This window comes from Pyrus communis, chromosome 6 (genome assembly GCF_041283825.1).
Source record: "Pyrus communis isolate YQ-2024b chromosome 6, ASM4128382v1, whole genome shotgun sequence".
NCBI classification, from domain to species: domain Eukaryota; kingdom Viridiplantae; phylum Streptophyta; class Magnoliopsida; order Rosales; family Rosaceae; genus Pyrus; species Pyrus communis.
In genome coordinates, this window is record NC_142570.1 from 7878473 (window position 1) to 7896761 (window position 18289).

The window sequence follows — 18289 nt, forward strand, 5'->3', positions numbered from 1 at the left end:
AACAAAGAAAATATCATTATTACTATTAGTAACCGTAAAACCAAATGTATGAACCAAATCGACACATAAAAACACGGGCATGATTCGCTTCGCCACATTTCTTGACGAAAAAACAATTACAAGTACAAAACGAATTAAAAAGACGAAAGAGAACACTAAATAGTACATCAATTAACAGCTATTTTCTTTTTCGCTATCCACCTCTTCTTTGCACTCTGAATTTCTTCCTCCCTCAACCTCAAGAGCTCGAGAAGGCATCGACGGTACTGCCTATCAATAGCAACAAGCTCCCCCTTTTGCTCATTGTATCGATCTTTATTTGCTAGAGACAGCTCAGATAAGGAACAAATGCTTGACATGTCGGGGCGTACCTCATTCATCACAACTGAATCACCAGAATCAGCTTCGCAACTCTTCTCCCTGGCCGCACCCTGAACCATACAATCAGGACCGGAACCGTAACCATCTGAAGCTTTACAGCATTCATCAGAACTGTATTTAGCCGACTCCATAACTTTGACATTACTGGCACCTGAGGCAGTAGGGACACCATACTCAGCTGAGGTAGCCGAAGTATCTAAAATCATTGATGCTTGGTTATCTCGGTCCTCCGCATGTGCAAAATGTGAGACAACATTTTGCCGTGCAGGCTGATCCCCACACGAACTATTTGTTCCACATGATGAACCTTCTGATGAAGGTTTCCAGCCAGGTACTAGCTTCATGATCAAGTTATCAATTAACTCCGCTATGACAGAGACATCTTCATGCGAAAGATCAAGTTGCTCAACCATCTCCCCAGCAATTGAAATTGAGGTATCAGACTCCAGATAGAACTCAAAATGGATATTCCTCACACGACCTGTATAAACAAATAATATTCAGGTGTAGTTCAGGAAAATAAGGGGAGGAAGAAAAACTTTTTGCACGGCAGATGTACTTACCACATGTATCAGCAATGCGCAAAGTTAATGAGACGGTGTTATCAGCATTTTTGGTTGCTCTTAACCTGAACTCATTATTCTCAGTTAAACTCTGTAACTCCAGAACTGAAGGGTTAGAATTTTCATTGGGACTTCTTCCACAAGATCCAACAGGGCACTTCTGGTAGTTAGTATCTATGTCCATAGGACGAGCTTCGGGGTGTGGCAAGTTCACCATATTTTCTGACTGTAAAATAACACAATTCGGCTCCTTCAAATTGTCAGGTGCAAGGAATGGATCTTTCAAGAGTTCCACCGCACTCAATCTCATAGATGCTGGAACTAGACACTTCTCTATGAACTCCTTGACTTGAGGATTGTCCACTTTATTGAGTGAAGCGGGCTTTACACCCTACAACAAAGGAATTCAGGAGAAACATTAGACAACCATTTAGTAGGAAAAAAAAAAAAAACTGGAGAGAAATTCATAAATCAGTCGATCAGAAACTTACAGAGGTAACCTTCTTATAAATTTGTGCCGGATTTTTACATTCACTATAAGGGTATTCACAAGTAACCATTTCTAACATGCACATGCCAAAAGAATAGATGTCGACTAATTCATTGTATTCCTCGTCATAAAGCTCTGGAGCCATGAATTCAGGGGTGCCGATAACACTATGAGCAGTAGGCTGCTGCATGACTATTGCCAATCCAAGATCTCCGATTTTAATTTCTCCAGTATTTCCATTGACAAAAATGTTGTCACATTTCAAATCTCTATGAATAATTGGAGGATTGTGAGAATGCAGATAGTGCAATCCTCGAAGAATCTGCCTTGCCCAGTTCTTAATGGCCTTCATATCGACATTCTTATGCTTCTTTCGATACCTTAATCCCAGAACAAAAACGGTTAGCATTTGAAGAAGGTACGCCAAGTAAAAACATGAAACATGAAAAAAAGTCAGCAAAACTAACTGCCTCAAAGTCCCAGAAGTGAACAGCTCTGTTATTATGTTGATGGTCCTGTTCTTATCATCCACCCAAGAGTTATGGAACTTCACAATGTTTTGATGTTTTAACGACTTCAGCAGATAAACCTCAGAATACAATCTCTCCAGTTGTTCCGGAGACTGCAACACCTCCTTGATATTCACTTGGCACCAGGCTACTTCTATTCCTTCTTCCTCATCGAATGCCTTGTATCTACATTTTGTACAACATCCAAATAAGTAAACAAATAATTTTGCAATATCAAATCGTTAGAACCCTAGAAACCAACTACAAAGAAACGAATTCAAGGTGGTTAGAGAAGCATACGCAATCTTGAATGCTCCCCTCCCCAGTAATTCGTCATACTGGATGAACAAACACAAATCTACATAAGAATTATATCACCAAAACCAACAACAAGCAAGCAAAGATGACCGAAAACACATTCAACAAACACCGATAAAATTTACATTAAAACACAATTGAAATACCAAATTAAGAGCAAACAAAATCCCGAACCGTACCCGCAAGTATTGCCCAGTCGGATCTTTCTCTACAACGCCACCATCGTCGCAACCAGAATTCCCACCAACAAAACCACTACAGGAATCCATAACCCTAAAAACACAAAAAAAAATCTCCCGAAAGAAGCAAACTTTTTTTTTAAGACGGAAACGATTCTTCACAAACCTTTCAAAAGCTTCTTGCGCTCAACAACCCCAACCGGAATCAGATTACAATAGTGTTCAGAAAACGCCTCGCAAGCGACGGAGTACGAGTCGAACGCCAAACGAAGACGAAAGCGGCAGCCGATAAACCACATGTTCCCGAATTCCGTCCCTGAATTCCGGTTCGCGACGGAGCTCCACATTGTCAAAGCTATCCGAGACTCAGCCATGGTGCTATCTGCATCTTTCCAGCTGGAGAGGCGAAATTGGGGACTCTCAGAACCCTAAGAAAACCCTAGAGTGCAGAAATCGAGCTCGGAGAGAGCGAGAGCGATTGGAGATGGAACCCTAGGGATTGCGATTGGGAGGAGAGGGGTAAATGTAGGGTTGGGTGGGGCATTGTGATGGTGTTCGATTGGGATTTCTAGGGATTTTGATTTTTGGATCGGAAGAGGTGTTCCGGTGGAGTCCTTTTCTCCCTCTATGATTAGATGGTACACGCTGTTCTTCTCGACTTCTACTTGGAAACTAATTTAATTATTTAATTTTGAATTTTAAATTTAATTAATTTAACTTTAATTTAATTTAGGAATTAGGAGGTTGATTAGGGAAAGACAATTCAGCTCGGAGCGTATTAGTAAAATTAATATACTGATCAGCAAAAATATTAGCAAATTAATCTTTAATTTAATTAATCACGGTGTCCTGAAAAGGCTGGAAAAGTTGAAATTGGAGTTCTGGTAAAATATTAAAATTTATATTTTTTTTTTCTATTTTTTCGTATATTTGTTCTACTTTTTATTTATTCCGAAACTATGTACTAGGATTCTTTCACAATCTTTGCACACCACATGTTTGTGTTTATGTTACGGATATGTAGTGCACTATTTACGTGTTATAATAAGAGTATAGACATGATTAAATGTCTAAATTGTAAAGTATATTAATAAAGGCAATCAAATTTACATGTTATTATTTAAGTAAAATAGTACTGTCACATGACTGTGTTTCAGGTACATTAAAAAACGTTAATACTCCACAACTATTTTAGAAACATATATCGATCAAAAATTCAAATAAATTTAAGAAAATTGACAAGAAAAGGGAAATGGCGGGGAAAGGGATGACATAAAGAGGTGTTACTAACTTTTGTAGTGAGGAAATTAATTCGATTTTTGAATATTACGAATTTAATAGAATCAAAATTTGGTGTTGTCACAAATCTTGTTGCTTTGGGAAAGCGAAGGAATAAAGGAGGTAAGATTAAAGTCTAATGGAGAAAGGATCAAAAGACAACAAGGCTTTTTGGTTTTATTCCTAATTTCTGGTGTAATATTTCGAAAGACGGAATGTAATTTGAACTTAAATTCTTGGTGTGGTGTATGTGTAGTACTACATTTTTGCTCTTTCAACGTCTTGGAACGCAACAAATGTATCGACCATACAAAGAAGTTAGAATCAACATAAGAGATTTAAGATTTTCAACAGAGAAACAAGTTACAGATGACTTGGACTTGGCTTGTATATCACGATATTTCCAACCATGTTCTCCACAGCCACAACCTTTCCAACTATATGGCAACTTTCGGTTATGTAAAAGCATAATTTTAGTTTTTTTTTATTTTTATTTTTTTACCATGTGTCGACATATGAAATCTTTACATTTGACGGTCTGGATGATTCAAAACCACAATGTGCGCATTACATTTCAATTATTTATCTACTTGGCACAATTTAAGTAGGGTGTTGAAATGTACCCACAATTTTCATGGAGTTTGGTGCACAACCACCATGTCCTTAACCAAGTAAGATAGGGGTAAAGCTATGATGCTTACGAGTATAGTAATCACATCAGTCGAAGGTCTCCAGTTCAAGTCACGTCAATCAAATGTCTTCGGTTCAAGTCTGGCCAACGTTGACGATGCTTGCCGTCAGCTTAGTTGCGCTCAACGAACCGTTAGATCAACGAAGTTCTGTTGATTACGAAATTTAAATTACGATCAATGAACCGTTAGGACAACAAAGTTGACTTAGTTCCGTCGACATATGTTGTTCGTAGTCGTAACGATTGCATTGAAAACTTGGTTCTTGCCCGGCACTCATCTCTGAAGTTCGAAATTCATCAGCTCTATCAAGAAACGAAAAGGGAGGGAGGAGGCAACATCACAAAGTAATCATTAATCACATCAAACAGAGAAACGAGTGGAAGAGCTTATTTAGATTTTCATGTCCATATAGTCAGTATCGTTATTTCAATCCGCTTCCATTTTAGGGGCCGCGTGTTTGAAAGAATTTGCAACGAAAACAAACTACACATCCACATATCATCAACGTCATCTACCTTAACTCGTCACATCGTTCTAAATAAATCGACATAGTTGCTATGTATAGAGGTGCAAAAATAAATTAAACCCTAGTTGCAGTTTGCAGTAATCATCTGTACTGAATTTTGATAACAAACCACGATGCGTGCATTAAAGTTCTCTAAGCATTCAGCTCCAGAAAAAGACTGGCCTGTGGATGCAATCCTGCTTCTTTCAAGGATAAAGACAACTTCTCTGGTCCGTATACAACTCGAGGGAAGTTCGACACCAAACTGTAGTTCTCAGCGTCTAAACAACCCAAAGAATCAACAAAATCATAGAGATTTTGGATTACTGCAGTGCTGTGGAATCTCCTTTCCTTGCGTTGTCCAGTTGGGAACCGAACCACAACCTGGGTTATCAAATAAAAACATAACCATGCGTCGATTAGGTTAAATAACTAGTATCTCGAACAAAACAAGGAATACTGGGATTTGCGACCAGTATAAAAGTTGCATAGAATGTCCATGAATGATATCTAAACATACTGAACTGAATGTGTGAACGTATCATAGAAGTTATCTGAAACACCTATACATTCAAAACGTACAAGAAAATAACAAGAGAAAATTTAAGTCATAATGCAAGAGGGATTACCTGTGTAACATCAGGTCCTTTTTCAGGTTCAGCACCAAGTGACAAGGCTTTTTCCTGCCGCATCCTAGCTAGTGCAGCCTCTTTCTCCGCAGCTTCCTGTGCTGCTCTTTCACAAGCCTCCTCTTCCTCCTGGCGCTTCCGCTCAGCTTCAGCAGCTTCTCTTTCTAGACGTTCTTGCTCTTCCCTCCTCTGGTTTTCCCTCGCCTGAAGTAAACGAACATAACAATAAGGGAATGAGAAAAGAACAACCTAAGAGCTTCCTAAAACCTATAGCCTTTGTTTGTCACAAGAAATTAGGTTAAAATATTAACATACCTGATCAGCTTCAAGTGCTGCTCTATAAGCAGCATCTTGCTCCTCCCTTAAACGAATGTTCATTCTCCTTTCTTCTGCCTCATGCCTTGCTGTACCAAGAACAGAAGCACTTTCTTCGACCACTCTATTTAGTATTGAGAGCATTTCTTCAGGAGACTTTGGCCCCTCAACCTGCCAAAGATGACAAAGATAGTCGTTACGGACAAAATGAACAACAAAATTAGACATCATTAATATTTAGTTACCATACAGTTGAAACGGAATATTGGGAAATATGGAAAAGAAAAAGAACATTGAAATCAATCTAATACTCTAGAAAGAAAAACTTCAAGTTTAAGATGCATCACTTAAAGAGGAAAACACATTCAAGGTAGGGTATAAAACAAAATGCTCATACCAAGCTATAGAATAGCTTAAGTTAAACTCAATAGCTCAATAACAAATTTAACATCCACCTAATCTGAAAGAGAAACAATAATACTTAGTTACTGTCCAGGATAAATTGTGACAATCTTTCTGTACAATAATTGACCATTTTCCCCAAGGAACATGACCAGTCAAAATAAAGGCTAAAGCTCCAACATCATTGGTATAGACAGAGCAGCAATTTTTAAGATAAGCGCAGATCATATTGAAACAACTTCAAATTAATAGCATCTCCAGAAAGACAATAGCAGAAATTTTCTAAAAGATATCCATTCTGTTGAGCCTCTTACCCCTCCAATAGAATCTATCCTACATTCTAATCTATTAAAAAAAAAAAAAAAAAAAAAGAGTGCCTGCCTTCTCACCAAAATAAACATGCTTTCAATGTTAAGGGGTAAAAAGCAACAAAGGAAAATCCCCGAAACTTCAGTCACTAGAAACTCTAGGGATGGAAAATAGAAGAACAAATGATGAATCAGGAAGCTAAACCACACCAGTATGTAAATATCTACTCTGTTTCTGCCGGCGACCATGAACACCTATCAACCCACTATAGAACCTTTTTTAATGCTAACATCACTCACACCAAAAATGAACATGCCGAGCAATGTTTCCATGCAATGTTTCTGCTGCTAACATTGCATGAAAAGGGATGTTTGTAGCACTCTGAGCAACCAAATTGGGAAATCAAATGAAGAATCCTTAATCCACTAAAAACACCGCTCTGTAAGCTTCCCAGTTAAACCCCATGAATCACCAGACTGACTGGTCAACTCATTTACAAAAAAAGAAACATAAAAGATTCGAATATAATGAGTCAAATGTGTTATTCGATAAATCGAGTAACAATTACTCAGATTGGAACTTTGTGCTGAAAAACCTCTAGTTTCAAAATACAATGTCACAGGCATAACTTCCATTCCTCCATCTTCATCCCCCAATATCAAACAAAGATTGATACTGATAATTCTAACTTCCGCCCTAAGATATTCCAATCCATTACCAACAACAAATAATATAATAATTAAACCGAGTTATAATATTTTTCACTCAATTCAATCTATAGAGCTATCAAATCTGTATATAGTCTGATGGACCGATAATTTTTATATGGAAATAAGGCAGGCAAAGAATCATATACCTGCTGAAGCAGCACGATCCTCTGGTTCGTAGCAGCCATAACGACGGCACAGAAGGGATATCTCGAGGCCTTCAAACTATTACTCATCTTGAAGCCTTCACTAGCCCGAATGCTCCCTCCCCACGACACAAAATTCTCATTGATATAATCCACCAACATCTCCGAGCACAAAGTCCTCTCACAAAAAGACGGCGTATCAAGATGGTCCGGCGAGTGCAAGTATACGAACAACAGCTTGAACGAGTTCCTCGACCTCTGCAGGGCGTCCATAAACCCTTCGCTGACGAAATTCGGCCTCCTCGTCCCAAAATCCTGCTCGAACCTCGCTACAAACTGCGCTGCTTCATTCCCCACCTCCGACACCGACACTAATCGGGCCGAGGCCTCACCGTCCCGACCAGCCCCGACCCCAATCATTCCGAGCGAGTACGATAGCACTCCACCCGCCGCCCACAGCCCGAGCCCAACCGCGCCAGAAATCAAACCTAGACTACCAGAAATAACAGAAATCGGCAGAGTTATGATCCTCCAAGCCAAACCGGGTGCCGCGACGGCGTTTGACGACTGTCCAGATTGGTACGACGGTTGAGGAATGGAGCGAAGACCGTCCCCACCGCCGGCATCGGAGACTGTGGAGGTTCCAGCGGCAGATGTATCTTCCGGCGAAGGCGTATGGTTCGAGGTGGTGGTGAGGGAGGAGATCGCGAGCTCGAGGTCCCAGCCATGGGCGGTGAGGATCTCCACGCACAAATCGGAGTCTTCGAGGCCTGTGATCTCTTGGAAATACACTAACTTGTCGTTCACATCGACCATCTCTGCACGCAGATTAGGGCTTTCCCTGGTTCGAATCGGGAAGAGAGAGAGAGAGAGAGAGCCGAGAACGATACGACGACGTTCTGTGATTGTCGGTTCTCTTCTCTGGGAAATTACTGAGAAGGTTTATGAGAGCATCCGCGGGAGCCAAACCAGGTGGTCAATAGATATCGGTTTTGGATGGAACGTCAAAAACGTCCCCTGACTTTTTGTGAAATAACGGAATTGCCATTGTCCGGTAATTAAAAGGTTTAACGTCGTCGTTTTTGCTTCTCGGCTGAGATCACGTGCTACGCGGTGTATTCAACTTCTGTGCTACTCATAGTCCCATGCAAATTACAATAACACACACTCAAAAGGAGAAACAATTTGATTACAACAACGAACCGAAAAGAATAGTTACAATGTTATTATTTTCATCTAATCTCCTGAATCAAAACCTTGCTCTTTGGTTCGGCTTTCTTCTCCGCTTTCCCGGGCCTCGAAGCCGATTGATAACTCAGAGCTGAACTCTTTTCGGCCGTTACATTGGCTGCTAAGGAAGTCCAAACTTCCCCGGTTTGCTCGTGCACCCAACACATGATGAAATAAATTTTCCGTTCGGCCAACTTAAGCTTGTTCCTAATTTCTGTTCTTCGTGACGACTTTCGCGGTTTCTCCGACCTCAGATCCCTCTCCCCAGCCTGAACCATCCTCTGCAGATCACAGAGCAAGCACAACAAAGCAGGTGTTCCTAGCGTTAATAGGCTTGTTACATCATCTATGAGACCGAGTCCAAATTGCAAGCCGCCTGTATGTTTGAAGTCTGGGGAGCAGGTCTTCTCCAAGGAATAAGACAGCACTTCCAGGACAGTCTCCGGTTGCCCACCCTGGCCCAGTACATTGGAGACAGAAAGCACCGCCATGGATGATCCTATGGCATCCGATTTCCAATCTCCATTGTAAAGACGGAGTGTGAAACAGTAGCTGTATATGATGTCAACCAGATGAACAGCTAAGGACGGTGATGGCTTTGTGGAACTCAGCTTGCTGACTGGTGGCAGTGGGGTGTCAGGCCCGGGTGGAATCTCACTCGCTTGATTGCTCTCTGAATTATCCTCAGGTGACATTGATTCATCGTCTTTGACAAGAGGTTGGATAAGTTGGGATCCTTCCCTGCTAAATGATATCGTTCTGGCAGAAGGCTTCAACCACCATGGATCCCAAGGCTTAATCATCTTGCTCAGTTCCCCAGAAACGACAGCTCTTTGGAATAGTTTCTTCTCTTCTGTAGATAGATCATCCAGACTAACTTCACCACCTACAAAGGTTAAAGGCAACCAACTTATGTCAGCTTTAGGAAATGGGGAGGAATGCAGGAAAAGCATAATCCAGAAAGACAAAAGTTAAAATTTACTACTTGCAAGTATAAAACTACGGAGTGCAAAATGACTCATGTCAGCTTTAGGACATATAGAGGAAAGCAGAGAACGCATAATCCAGTAGACGTGAGCTGAATTTAACTTCCAAATATAAACTAAGGAGCGCAAATATCTGTTTCTTTGAAAATGTAAAATCGAATGAATGAAAGATACGAAAGAACTTGAGAGCTACAAGCTAAATACATCAATAAAAGATAGACACGGCAACATACCAGACAGCACTTTTTCAATAGTCTCCTCAGACAGTGCAGAACCTGCTGAAAAATAAGTTTAGATTTCGGTCAGAAATCCAAATTTGTGAAAAAAAACATTTAAGGACCATAATTAAACAATGAATATCTCTTAGGAAGCCAATAAAACACAGAAAAACTATCCTTATACCAACTACGATACTAGTTATCAATTTCATTTAAAGGCAGCGTTACACTTATTGCTATCATCAATCAGGCCCGATTCAACGTCGCACAAGACCTACTTACTTCATTTATACTCAACTATAAAACACATACTAGTTTAGTAAACTTGCATATGCCATCAACTGCTAAACAATCGGTAATCAGCATAACATCGATGGATTAAATCAGCAAAATTGTTCACTCCACCCTTAAACCCACCCGAACCACCAAACATCTATCAAAAACTAACTAGATTCCAGTCCTAATTCCTAGTTCAAAGCCATAGCAATCCCTCAATAACAAACTTCTCTTATATCTTACAATGCACATACAAAATCCCAAGTACCGAAAACAGCGTCATTAAACTCGAAAGCCATAAACTTCATCGAAAAACATGAGAACACCAATTTATAATAACAAAATAAAAACCTACCAGCATTATCATCATCATCCATGTCGTCAGTTTCTTCTTCTTCAGAGTGAAATCGTTTCAGTATGTCCAGCATTTTCTGTTTAGTTTCGTCATCGGGCCCCAATTGCCCCATCTCCCCCACCACATTCTCCCGCATAAACGATTCAGTACACCGGAGATTATGCGACTGCTCAATCAAATCAAATTTCAAAACAATCAAACACCAAAATTACAAAATAAATATATTAAATTAAATTAAATCTGTATAAATTAGCATACTTACCTTGTAGCAGTGCAAGGAACAGTAGCGTGAGTTGCATCGAGGGCATGTGTACTGAGAAAATTGCTTCTGGCAGCTTCAATTAAACAAAAACAAAAATTGAATAAATCAAAATCTGAAAATTTTCCAGAAAAAATAAAATAAAATAAAGTATCAAGCTTTGTTGATGAAAGAGAGATTAGCTTGGAGAAGAACATACACGTGGCAGACGATACGGGAAGGAGGTTCTAGAGGGGACGAGGTGGAGGGTTTTTCTGAGGTAATGATGGATTCCGCCATGGCTGAAGGTTTTCGAGTTTCGAAGGGGTTTTGGAGAGTTATGAAGTGAGCGAGAAGGGACCGTCAAAGACTGGAACGTTCGTTTCCTTTTGCTTTGGGCTATATGGAGAGGCCCAATTGTATGGACTAAGCCCAATTAAGGCGGTCAAGGGATTTGCCGCCATGCTGCAATGACGTAATTATTGATTATTAGATTATTATTTAAATGGTGATTAACGTGCTTATTTTAATTGATAACACATCATATAATTTGAAAATGTGGTCTAAAAGTTGGTCTACCTACCATTATTCCACATACCGTATTATAGTCCATCGGCTCATTTTGGCAAGGGTTAAATAGGAAATTCTGATTTTGACCTATTTCAATTCAGGAGTTTTCAATTTGGGACACTCAAATCAATTTTGATATTCAAATTTCTAAAATTTTCCAAAATTAAAATTCTGAAAGCTCTAAAATTATAAAAGTACACATCGAGTTTTCAAACTTAAACTACCCACAATAATTGACTTTATGTTGAAATAATTATTTCAAGGCGATACTCTACTTATTCTTCTCTTATAAGCGGATTTATTAACCATTGTAGTTTCTGTTTTCAATATGAATTTTGAATTCCGACCTTTCAATGTTGGACATGTTCAACATTTCAAGTTATTATTTAAAGAAATTTGAAACATATTATTTAACTTTGTTAGTAATATGATTTCAATGTTGGACATGTACAGTCTAACTCAGACCCTTCGGAGGGCATGTTGATCTGGTACAACTTTGTTAGTAGTCTGATTCTGATTCGCCTTCCGATCGCCGGCTGCCTTGAACTCAGCCAGCTCAGCCAGTTCCTCAACTGCACCTACCATGCCTTCAATCCTTGCAACAATTTCAATCAGCAGAGAAGCTAAAGTCACAAGTGGAATTATGTCCATGAGAGCAACTGCTTCTGCTTCTGCTTCTGCTTTTGTGTTGTTGTTTTCGGGACAATCATCGGGTTCCTGCGGCAGTTGTGGCTGTGGATTAATGAATAAGTTAGGAAGAGATTTCAAGTCCTCTTGGAGATCCAGAACTGCATTGTTCATTTCTCCAACTAGGAGATCTATTGCAGTTGATTTCTTCATTGTTTTCATAGTTTTTGCTAGCTCTTTTATCACTGTTGAAGAGTCTGAGCTTACTTTCATGGCAATGTTACTGATATGCTTCTTTGTCAGCTCAGAGACCTGTTTATTCATATCAGAGAGGTTCAGTTTGTGTCATTCTAGCACTGGTGATGAAATAATAAAAGCGTTTTTTAAATAACTAAAAACATTTTTGACAACGTTGGACTGAAAAAAAAAAAAAAAATATTGGTTATAAAGGCACTTAGAAGTGCCTTTCTCGAGAAGCACGTAGTAGATGCTTCTTGTAGTTCCAACTTCCAAGTTTCAAATATTTTTCAAGAAGCACTTAGGATTTTTATTGAACTTTCAACATATGTTTTTAATAAAGTTGCTTTTAGTAGATTGTTGATATTGGAATTACCTTATTTTCAGAACTGACACAACCGTTGAGGGCCTCAATGCAATAAGCACAGTCGCGCATTGATGCCCCGATTTTGAGGTATTGCTTCCATGGATGCTGGAAGTTGAATCGGCCATGTGCGGGCTCCCATCTAGCAAAATTGGCCTATAGAATTGAAAATGCTATTGTTAGATTTTTTTTTCGACGATACAAGAGAATTTTATTGAATAAAAAATGAAAGTTACGCTAAATAACCCATGAAATTATATATGTTTATGTTGCATACCATGGATTCTTCTATTCCCTTTGAACCCAAAACACATTTGTAGCCAAGCAATTTCTTGTCAGATTCTTTGTCACTACAAGCAAAGCCTCCACTATCAGTGAAATAATCTGCCACACAACCTGAAAGTATAGTGGGACAATTTTATACCGTCAGCAAAATTGTCCTAGGACAGCAAACACAAGACGGGATTAAATTGTCCTAAACTTGATGGGATTGGATTAAATTTGGTACCATCTAAGGAATTGGCAAGCTTGTCCATGTTCCGAGTGATGAGCACGTAGAGTTCCTCCCCAGCCCAAATGGGGCAAATGATCATGGTTATGACAACGCACAAGGAAGTCCCAATGACGATGGTCAATATTCTTTGGCTGGCCATGTCGAATAACTGATCCACCCGGTAACCCGACACTGAAACTAAGCTGAATGTGAGGATGAAGATGAGGGCACCGTAATCAAATCGAGCTTTCACTGACGGTATGAATCTCGAGAAGGTTGCCGCAGAAGCTGAAGAAAAAAAGAATAACAATAACATTATAACAGTAACACATTAGAACTTATAAGTCTACTATTTATAGCTACTCACAAAATAAAATGAGATTAATAAGACTACTACATACCTAATAAGAAAACAGATATTCCAGTGATGAAAGGCTCGAATTCTTTTCCGGATCGATTTGCAATCCAATGGATGCCGATGGCAAGAAATCCGGCAACAAAAGTTCCACATATTCTGTTTATACTTTTACATAATGTTGCACCTGCATGCACATTAACAAGTTAACAATTGATGTTTTTCGGCTTGTGAGCTTTACTAGCTAAACTTTTAGATCGTGTAAAGACACAAATGAGAAAAATTGTTCACTTACCAACAGTATTTTCGAAGACAACCACAACTGTCATAACTGCCCACATGGCATTTCCTCCCACACCTTCATAGAGAGGTCTCATGTAGTAAAAGAGTGAGACAACAGTGAGTGCCATCCCAACTTTGAGGCAGTGGATCACTTTTCTGGGATCACTGTGTCCCAAGTCCCAAGCTTTCTTCAGAAAGTTCCATACTTTCATTACAAACCCTACAACCAGACCCTTTAGGGCAAGACATGCTATGCCGGGACACCCCCGTGCCTCGGTGGGAGCCAAAGCTTCAGATGACCCGTCGGCCATTTTTATCCTCCACTCCATTGTGCCACTTGCTTCCTTCTCCTTAGCCATTTTTTCAAAAACGGAAATAGCAAGGAAAATAGAGAATTAGACAAGCAGAACTATACGACAATGTGGTCCTCAGGGTTATGTGGAGAAGAAGATTGTTGGTGAGGAAAGCAGTGGCACTACTGAAGTATATATGCTAAGTGGGAATTTGATTTCTCATAGTGGAACGAAATAAACAAATGAACTAGCAAGTAATGATGTAAAGAAGAAAGAATAAACAAGAAATTTCCAATAGCAGCCAAAGGCCAATGCACTTGTTTTTTTGTTGCATGTTGGGTAGGTCAGGTTGAAGACTCAAGGACACACGTTGATCTACAACTTCCATTAATTCCTTTCTCTGTTCACTCAAAATAGGTAAAAATTCTATTCAAGCTTTCGACTATGGAAAGAACATTTGTTTTTCGATTATCATTATGTGTTCGATATAGGACGATATCATTATCACCAATAAAACATATTCATATGTTATCGATTTATATCTATGAAATGGCAACTACGCATAGGTCATGCATAGATTTCGAGCTTATAATCTCGCTGTTTCTTACACTTGTATCAATTTGTCGTTTTCACTTCAAACATATACAGTGTTCAATCCTGAAATTCAAAGTTTTTTTATAATACAATTAATTTGTGTTACTTGCTCTGCCTAGACTCTTTAACCTACTAAATGTGATATGGGACATTTGTGGAAATTTACCAAATGTAATCAGGTGACTATCAACATATGGAAAGTGGGACAAGTTTTTTACAGATTATAATTAGTAATCAAACTGCATACAGATAGTTCTCTTCCTTTTCTTTTTTTTTTTAGGAAAATCCTGATGCTACGATATGCAGACAAATACAACAACTACAACAATTAAGTCTTATCTTACTAAGTGGGATCGACTGTATGAATTTTAGGATGTCAATGCGCTCTGTTTTGCAAAAGTCTTCCATTAGTTCTAAGTACTCCATATATTTTCTCAAAGTTTCTTTCCAAGTCTTCTTAAGTCTTCTTCTACTCCTTTTGCCGCCTCTGTTTCATAGTTATATCTTCGAACCGGAGCACAAAAATGCATTCAAGTGATTCTACTAAATATAACTAATTTGTGCAGATCTTCATTTGAAGGAAATTCTATGATACACTGATAATTAAACCTTCCAATTTTTCCTTAATGCCAGAGAGAGAATCATGGACCTAAGACCAAACCTTGATGACTGGTGACATATTTGCGTCCTAAATTCAACAAAAGTGGTAACATCAGCGCACTATCATGTCATCAAATCAATATATTCTACTTATATATTATGCCACGGATAACATAATTAGGAACCAGCACTCAAGACATATTTCTTATATTACGATATCATATCCATCATGGAAGAACTATTTCAACAATCTTGTACTCTCTCTCTCTCTCTCTCTCTCTCTCTCTAGTACTACGGATTTGCGTCCTAAATTCAACAAAAGTGGTAACATCAGCGCACTATCATGTCATCAAATCAATATATTCTACTTATATATTATGCCACGGATAACATAATTAGGAACCAGCACTCAAGACATATTTCTTATATTACGATATCATATACCATCATGGAAGAACTATTTCAACAATCTTGTACTCTCTCTCTCTCTCTCTCTCTCTCTCTCTCTCTCTCTCTCTCTCTCTCTCTCTCTCTCTCTAGTACTACGGTAAGAATCTTGAGTGTTAGAGTTTCTTTCCCGGAAACACCCGGCTTCTTATAGTTTAACGAGTTTTTCTTCTTTGCAGATAAACTATTGTCAAGCTACAAGTTATTTATAATATGTTTCAGCTTGTGATTTGCAGCTAAGGAAAAATAACTCATTAACTGACATAACTGTAGGCAATGTTTAAACTTTCTTCGATACGGTCAATACTTCCTTGGAAATATCCAAAAAATAAGAGAAAGATATAAAAATGGGGGTGAAGTCCAAACTATACCTTATATTGGAGAAACTGAGTTTAGGTTAAAACTGGCATATATCGTCGATATTTCTTACACATTTGTTAATCGGAGAAACTCTTATATTTCATACAAACCAATGTTTGACAATCCATAAAATTTCATTCTAAAATTCCATGATTTCCATCGAAAGCGACCGATATCGATATTCGATATATCCGTTGATATTTCCACAAATTTGCATATCAATATTTCCACCAATACCTGTGGATGCAAATTTCCGTCATTTCTTCCTTTAACAAAAATGCACCTACAAAATAATAACATCTTTAATTAAGACCAAAAGCCTCACGAGCCCATAATGAATTGGGGGGGAGGGGGGCCTTTGGCCGAAGAATCTCCGATGCCAAAGTTAGAATTCTGAAAAGAATGTGTTTAGGAGTTTGTAGGTAGCAAATGACCCTGCTTTTTAGTGGGATAATAGGGCTATTTATAGGGGAGTGGCCAACCCTTAGGATGGAGAATGGCCGGCCATATATGGTGGTATTTGGAGAATAATTACAAGATATTGTGTGAAAAATATCTTACAATTAACATGGCAATTATTCCTAAATTAAATAGGAAGTTTTGGGAGTTACCTTTTGAATAAAATCAATAAGGGATTGATGAGGAGTGATGAGAGGGATTTGAATAAATACCATATTGATCACCTTTGACTCTTTGCTGATTGAGCCATTATTGTCTATTCCATGCACATGAGAATCCTAGTGTGCCTCAAGGGTAATGTTGACTTCTTACCTAAAAGTCCACATGTCACCTCCATAATTTCTTGGATTATTTTTTGCTTCACAAATGCTCCCACACCTGCTATGCTACTCGCAAGAAAGAACAGCAGGTGTAGAGATCTCTAACTTTGATGTAGATTCCCACTTGGACTTGGAATTAGATTCTTCTAGGAAAGGGAAATAAATAGCCTCTAAAGCCTATTTAATCCTACCTTAAGTAGGGGATTAAATCAACTTCGAAGGGCAATTATTTATTCGTGCAAGAAAAAGAGAAAGCTAGAGGATATTTGTTCCCCATCCCCTAGCATTCTTCATTGCTTGCTCATGCAAAGAATCGTCTTCCGTTGGTTTCTTTGTCTTCTTTACGCCGCTCCAAGGTAGGAAAAATTTAAATTTTTTTGTCTTCTTCTTGGGTGGTACTATTGCTGGGTAACCATTGGGGTGGTCTAGCACGTCGGCTGGTAGGGGCCAGGAGTCTGCTCGGCATAGGCCGAGGAAGTGGTGTGGCAAAGGCCATGACTTGGGCTGCTCTACTTAGCTGGAAAAAGGTTGACGATCCCACAGAGTCACTATGGCGGTGAGTTTTGGCTTCATGGGCCATCGAGTTGTTGAGTTCGTCATTAGCTGCTACCTCCTAACCATTTGTTGCTTAGCTGGTATTTGAGTATTCGACCCTTTGAGTTGTGTGGCCTAGATGGGTGTAGGGAATTGGTTTTCTCTCTCACACTGGAGAGCTTACCCAGATGGGTGTCGAGAAATTGGTTTATCCTTTCACGCTAGAGTGCTTACCCAGATGGGTGTCGAAGAATTAGTTTACCCTCTCACACTAGAGAGCTTACCTATATAGGTGTCGAGGAATTGGTTTACAATCTAGCACTGAAGAACAATTAGTTTACACTTTCGCATTAGAGAACTTACCCATATGGGTGTCAAGGAATTAGTTTACCATTTCGTACTGCAGAGCAATTCACTAGAAAGTAGACTCATATGGGTGTCGGAGAATTAGTTTACCCTCTCGCACTAGAGAGCAATTAGTTTACCCTCTCGTACTAAAGAGCTGATCCTCATACTGGACAGCAATTAGTTTACCTTCTCGCACTGAAAAGCTGACCCATATGGATGTCGGGGAATTGGTTTACCCTCTCGCACTAGAAAGCATGGAAGTCGTTGTCGTGAGTGCAGTTAAGGAAAGCTGGACAACTGAAATAATCCTCAGCCTGTGAGGTCTTTTTCAGTGATCTACTTAAGACTTCAAACTGCTTGTGGAACCCGCATAAGAGTGTATGTGGGAAGCACACAGTAAGCTATTCCTTGACCTTTTCCAAGTATTTGCATCATCCTTAGATGTTTTATAGTGTGTTCTTATGAGGCTTGGTTGGTGGTCAGCTAAGAATCTGAATGGATTGCAAGCTTCTTCACCACTAAGTCTTTCGCTAGCAGAGGCTTCTAGTAAGGCCTCATATTTTGCTTCGTCGTTGGATGCTTTGAAGTTTGAAGTGTCATGGGCTTAGTCGACGTAGATAGAAGCCGCAAGGTGGTACGACTTGGAGTCATGGGGCAAGATCAGCACGGCTGGGAACTAT

The 18289-nt window shown here is 39.2% G+C and overlaps 4 protein-coding genes across 7 annotated transcripts; all 4 read right to left on the reverse strand.

Annotated features, from left to right (window-relative positions):
• Positions 1-23: 23 nt before the first annotated feature.
• Positions 24-3102, reverse strand: LOC137710354 (serine/threonine-protein kinase WNK8). Of its 3 annotated transcripts, none has more exons than XM_068449307.2 (6): positions 2441-3102; positions 2244-2281; positions 1902-2129; positions 1436-1814; positions 945-1335; positions 24-862 (listed from the first exon to the last, which is right to left on the reverse strand). In XM_068449307.2, exons 1-6 carry the CDS (start codon positions 2528-2530, stop codon positions 168-170), a joined length of 1821 nt encoding a protein of 606 aa, XP_068305408.2. In that variant the 5' UTR covers positions 2531-3102; the 3' UTR covers positions 24-167. The 3 variants fall into 3 exon arrangements, with proteins under 3 accessions (XP_068305408.2, XP_068305409.2, XP_068305407.2); XM_068449308.2 differs by having other exon boundaries at positions 1905-2129; positions 2441-3099; XM_068449306.2 differs by having other exon boundaries at positions 1436-2129; positions 2441-3099.
• A 1677-nt stretch (positions 3103-4779) lies between these two features.
• On the reverse strand, positions 4780-8540 carry LOC137710718 (plant UBX domain-containing protein 10). Its single transcript, XM_068449826.2, has 4 exons — positions 7427-8540; positions 5860-6030; positions 5545-5748; positions 4780-5299 (listed from the first exon to the last, which is right to left on the reverse strand). The coding sequence occupies exons 1-4, from the start codon at positions 8237-8239 to the stop codon at positions 5069-5071; spliced, it is 1419 nt and encodes a 472-aa protein (XP_068305927.2). The 5' UTR covers positions 8240-8540; the 3' UTR covers positions 4780-5068.
• On the reverse strand, positions 8540-11099 carry LOC137711549 (HIT-type Zinc finger family protein). 2 transcript variants are annotated; one of them, XM_068450798.2, is made up of 5 exons: positions 10947-11099; positions 10751-10823; positions 10489-10654; positions 9873-9917; positions 8540-9539 (listed from the first exon to the last, which is right to left on the reverse strand). In XM_068450798.2, exons 1-5 carry the CDS (start codon positions 11024-11026, stop codon positions 8656-8658), a joined length of 1248 nt encoding a protein of 415 aa, XP_068306899.2. In that variant the 5' UTR covers positions 11027-11099; the 3' UTR covers positions 8540-8655. The 2 variants fall into 2 exon arrangements, with proteins under 2 accessions (XP_068306899.2, XP_068306900.2); XM_068450799.2 differs by having other exon boundaries at positions 9873-9914; positions 10947-11085.
• Positions 11100-11711: 612 nt separating this feature from the next.
• Positions 11712-14113, reverse strand: LOC137710303 (aluminum-activated malate transporter 10-like). Its single transcript, XM_068449234.2, has 6 exons — positions 13668-14113; positions 13419-13559; positions 13033-13305; positions 12802-12920; positions 12537-12680; positions 11712-12235 (listed from the first exon to the last, which is right to left on the reverse strand). Exons 1-6 carry the CDS (start codon positions 14011-14013, stop codon positions 11756-11758), a joined length of 1503 nt encoding a protein of 500 aa, XP_068305335.2. The 5' UTR covers positions 14014-14113; the 3' UTR covers positions 11712-11755.
• Positions 14114-18289: the final 4176 nt, after the last annotated feature.

Excerpts from the sequence above, each read along its gene's own strand:
- LOC137710354 (XM_068449306.2), bottom strand. The coding sequence starts at position 2,530 with ATGGATTCCTGTAGTGGTTTTGTTGGTGGGAATTCTGGTTGCGACGAT. Across the intron at positions 2,282-2,440 it reads CGACTGGGCAATACTTGCGG|TATGACGAATTACTGGGGAG; the intron begins GTACGGTTCGGG and ends TTGTTCATCCAG. Across the intron at positions 863-944 it reads GCGCATTGCTGATACATGTG|GTCGTGTGAGGAATATCCAT; the intron begins GTAAGTACATCT and ends TTGTTTATACAG.
- LOC137710718 (XM_068449826.2), bottom strand. The coding sequence starts at position 8,239 with ATGGTCGATGTGAACGACAAGTTAGTGTATTTCCAAGAGATCACAGGC. Across the intron at positions 6,031-7,426 it reads GGATCGTGCTGCTTCAGCAG|GTTGAGGGGCCAAAGTCTCC; the intron begins GTATATGATTCT and ends CATCTTTGGCAG. Across the intron at positions 5,749-5,859 it reads CAGCACTTGAAGCTGATCAG|GCGAGGGAAAACCAGAGGAG; the intron begins GTATGTTAATAT and ends CGTTTACTTCAG.
- LOC137711549 (XM_068450798.2), bottom strand. The coding sequence starts at position 11,026 with ATGGCGGAATCCATCATTACCTCAGAAAAACCCTCCACCTCGTCCCCT. Across the intron at positions 10,824-10,946 it reads TCCCGTATCGTCTGCCACGT|CTGCCAGAAGCAATTTTCTC; the intron begins GTATGTTCTTCT and ends GTTTAATTGAAG. Across the intron at positions 9,540-9,872 it reads TATTGAAAAAGTGCTGTCTG|GTGGTGAAGTTAGTCTGGAT; the intron begins GTATGTTGCCGT and ends TAACCTTTGTAG.
- LOC137710303 (XM_068449234.2), bottom strand. The coding sequence starts at position 14,013 with ATGGCTAAGGAGAAGGAAGCAAGTGGCACAATGGAGTGGAGGATAAAA. Across the intron at positions 13,306-13,418 it reads AATATCTGTTTTCTTATTAG|CTTCTGCGGCAACCTTCTCG; the intron begins GTATGTAGTAGT and ends TTTTTTCTTCAG. Across the intron at positions 12,236-12,536 it reads GTGTCAGTTCTGAAAATAAG|GTCTCTGAGCTGACAAAGAA; the intron begins GTAATTCCAATA and ends ATGAATAAACAG.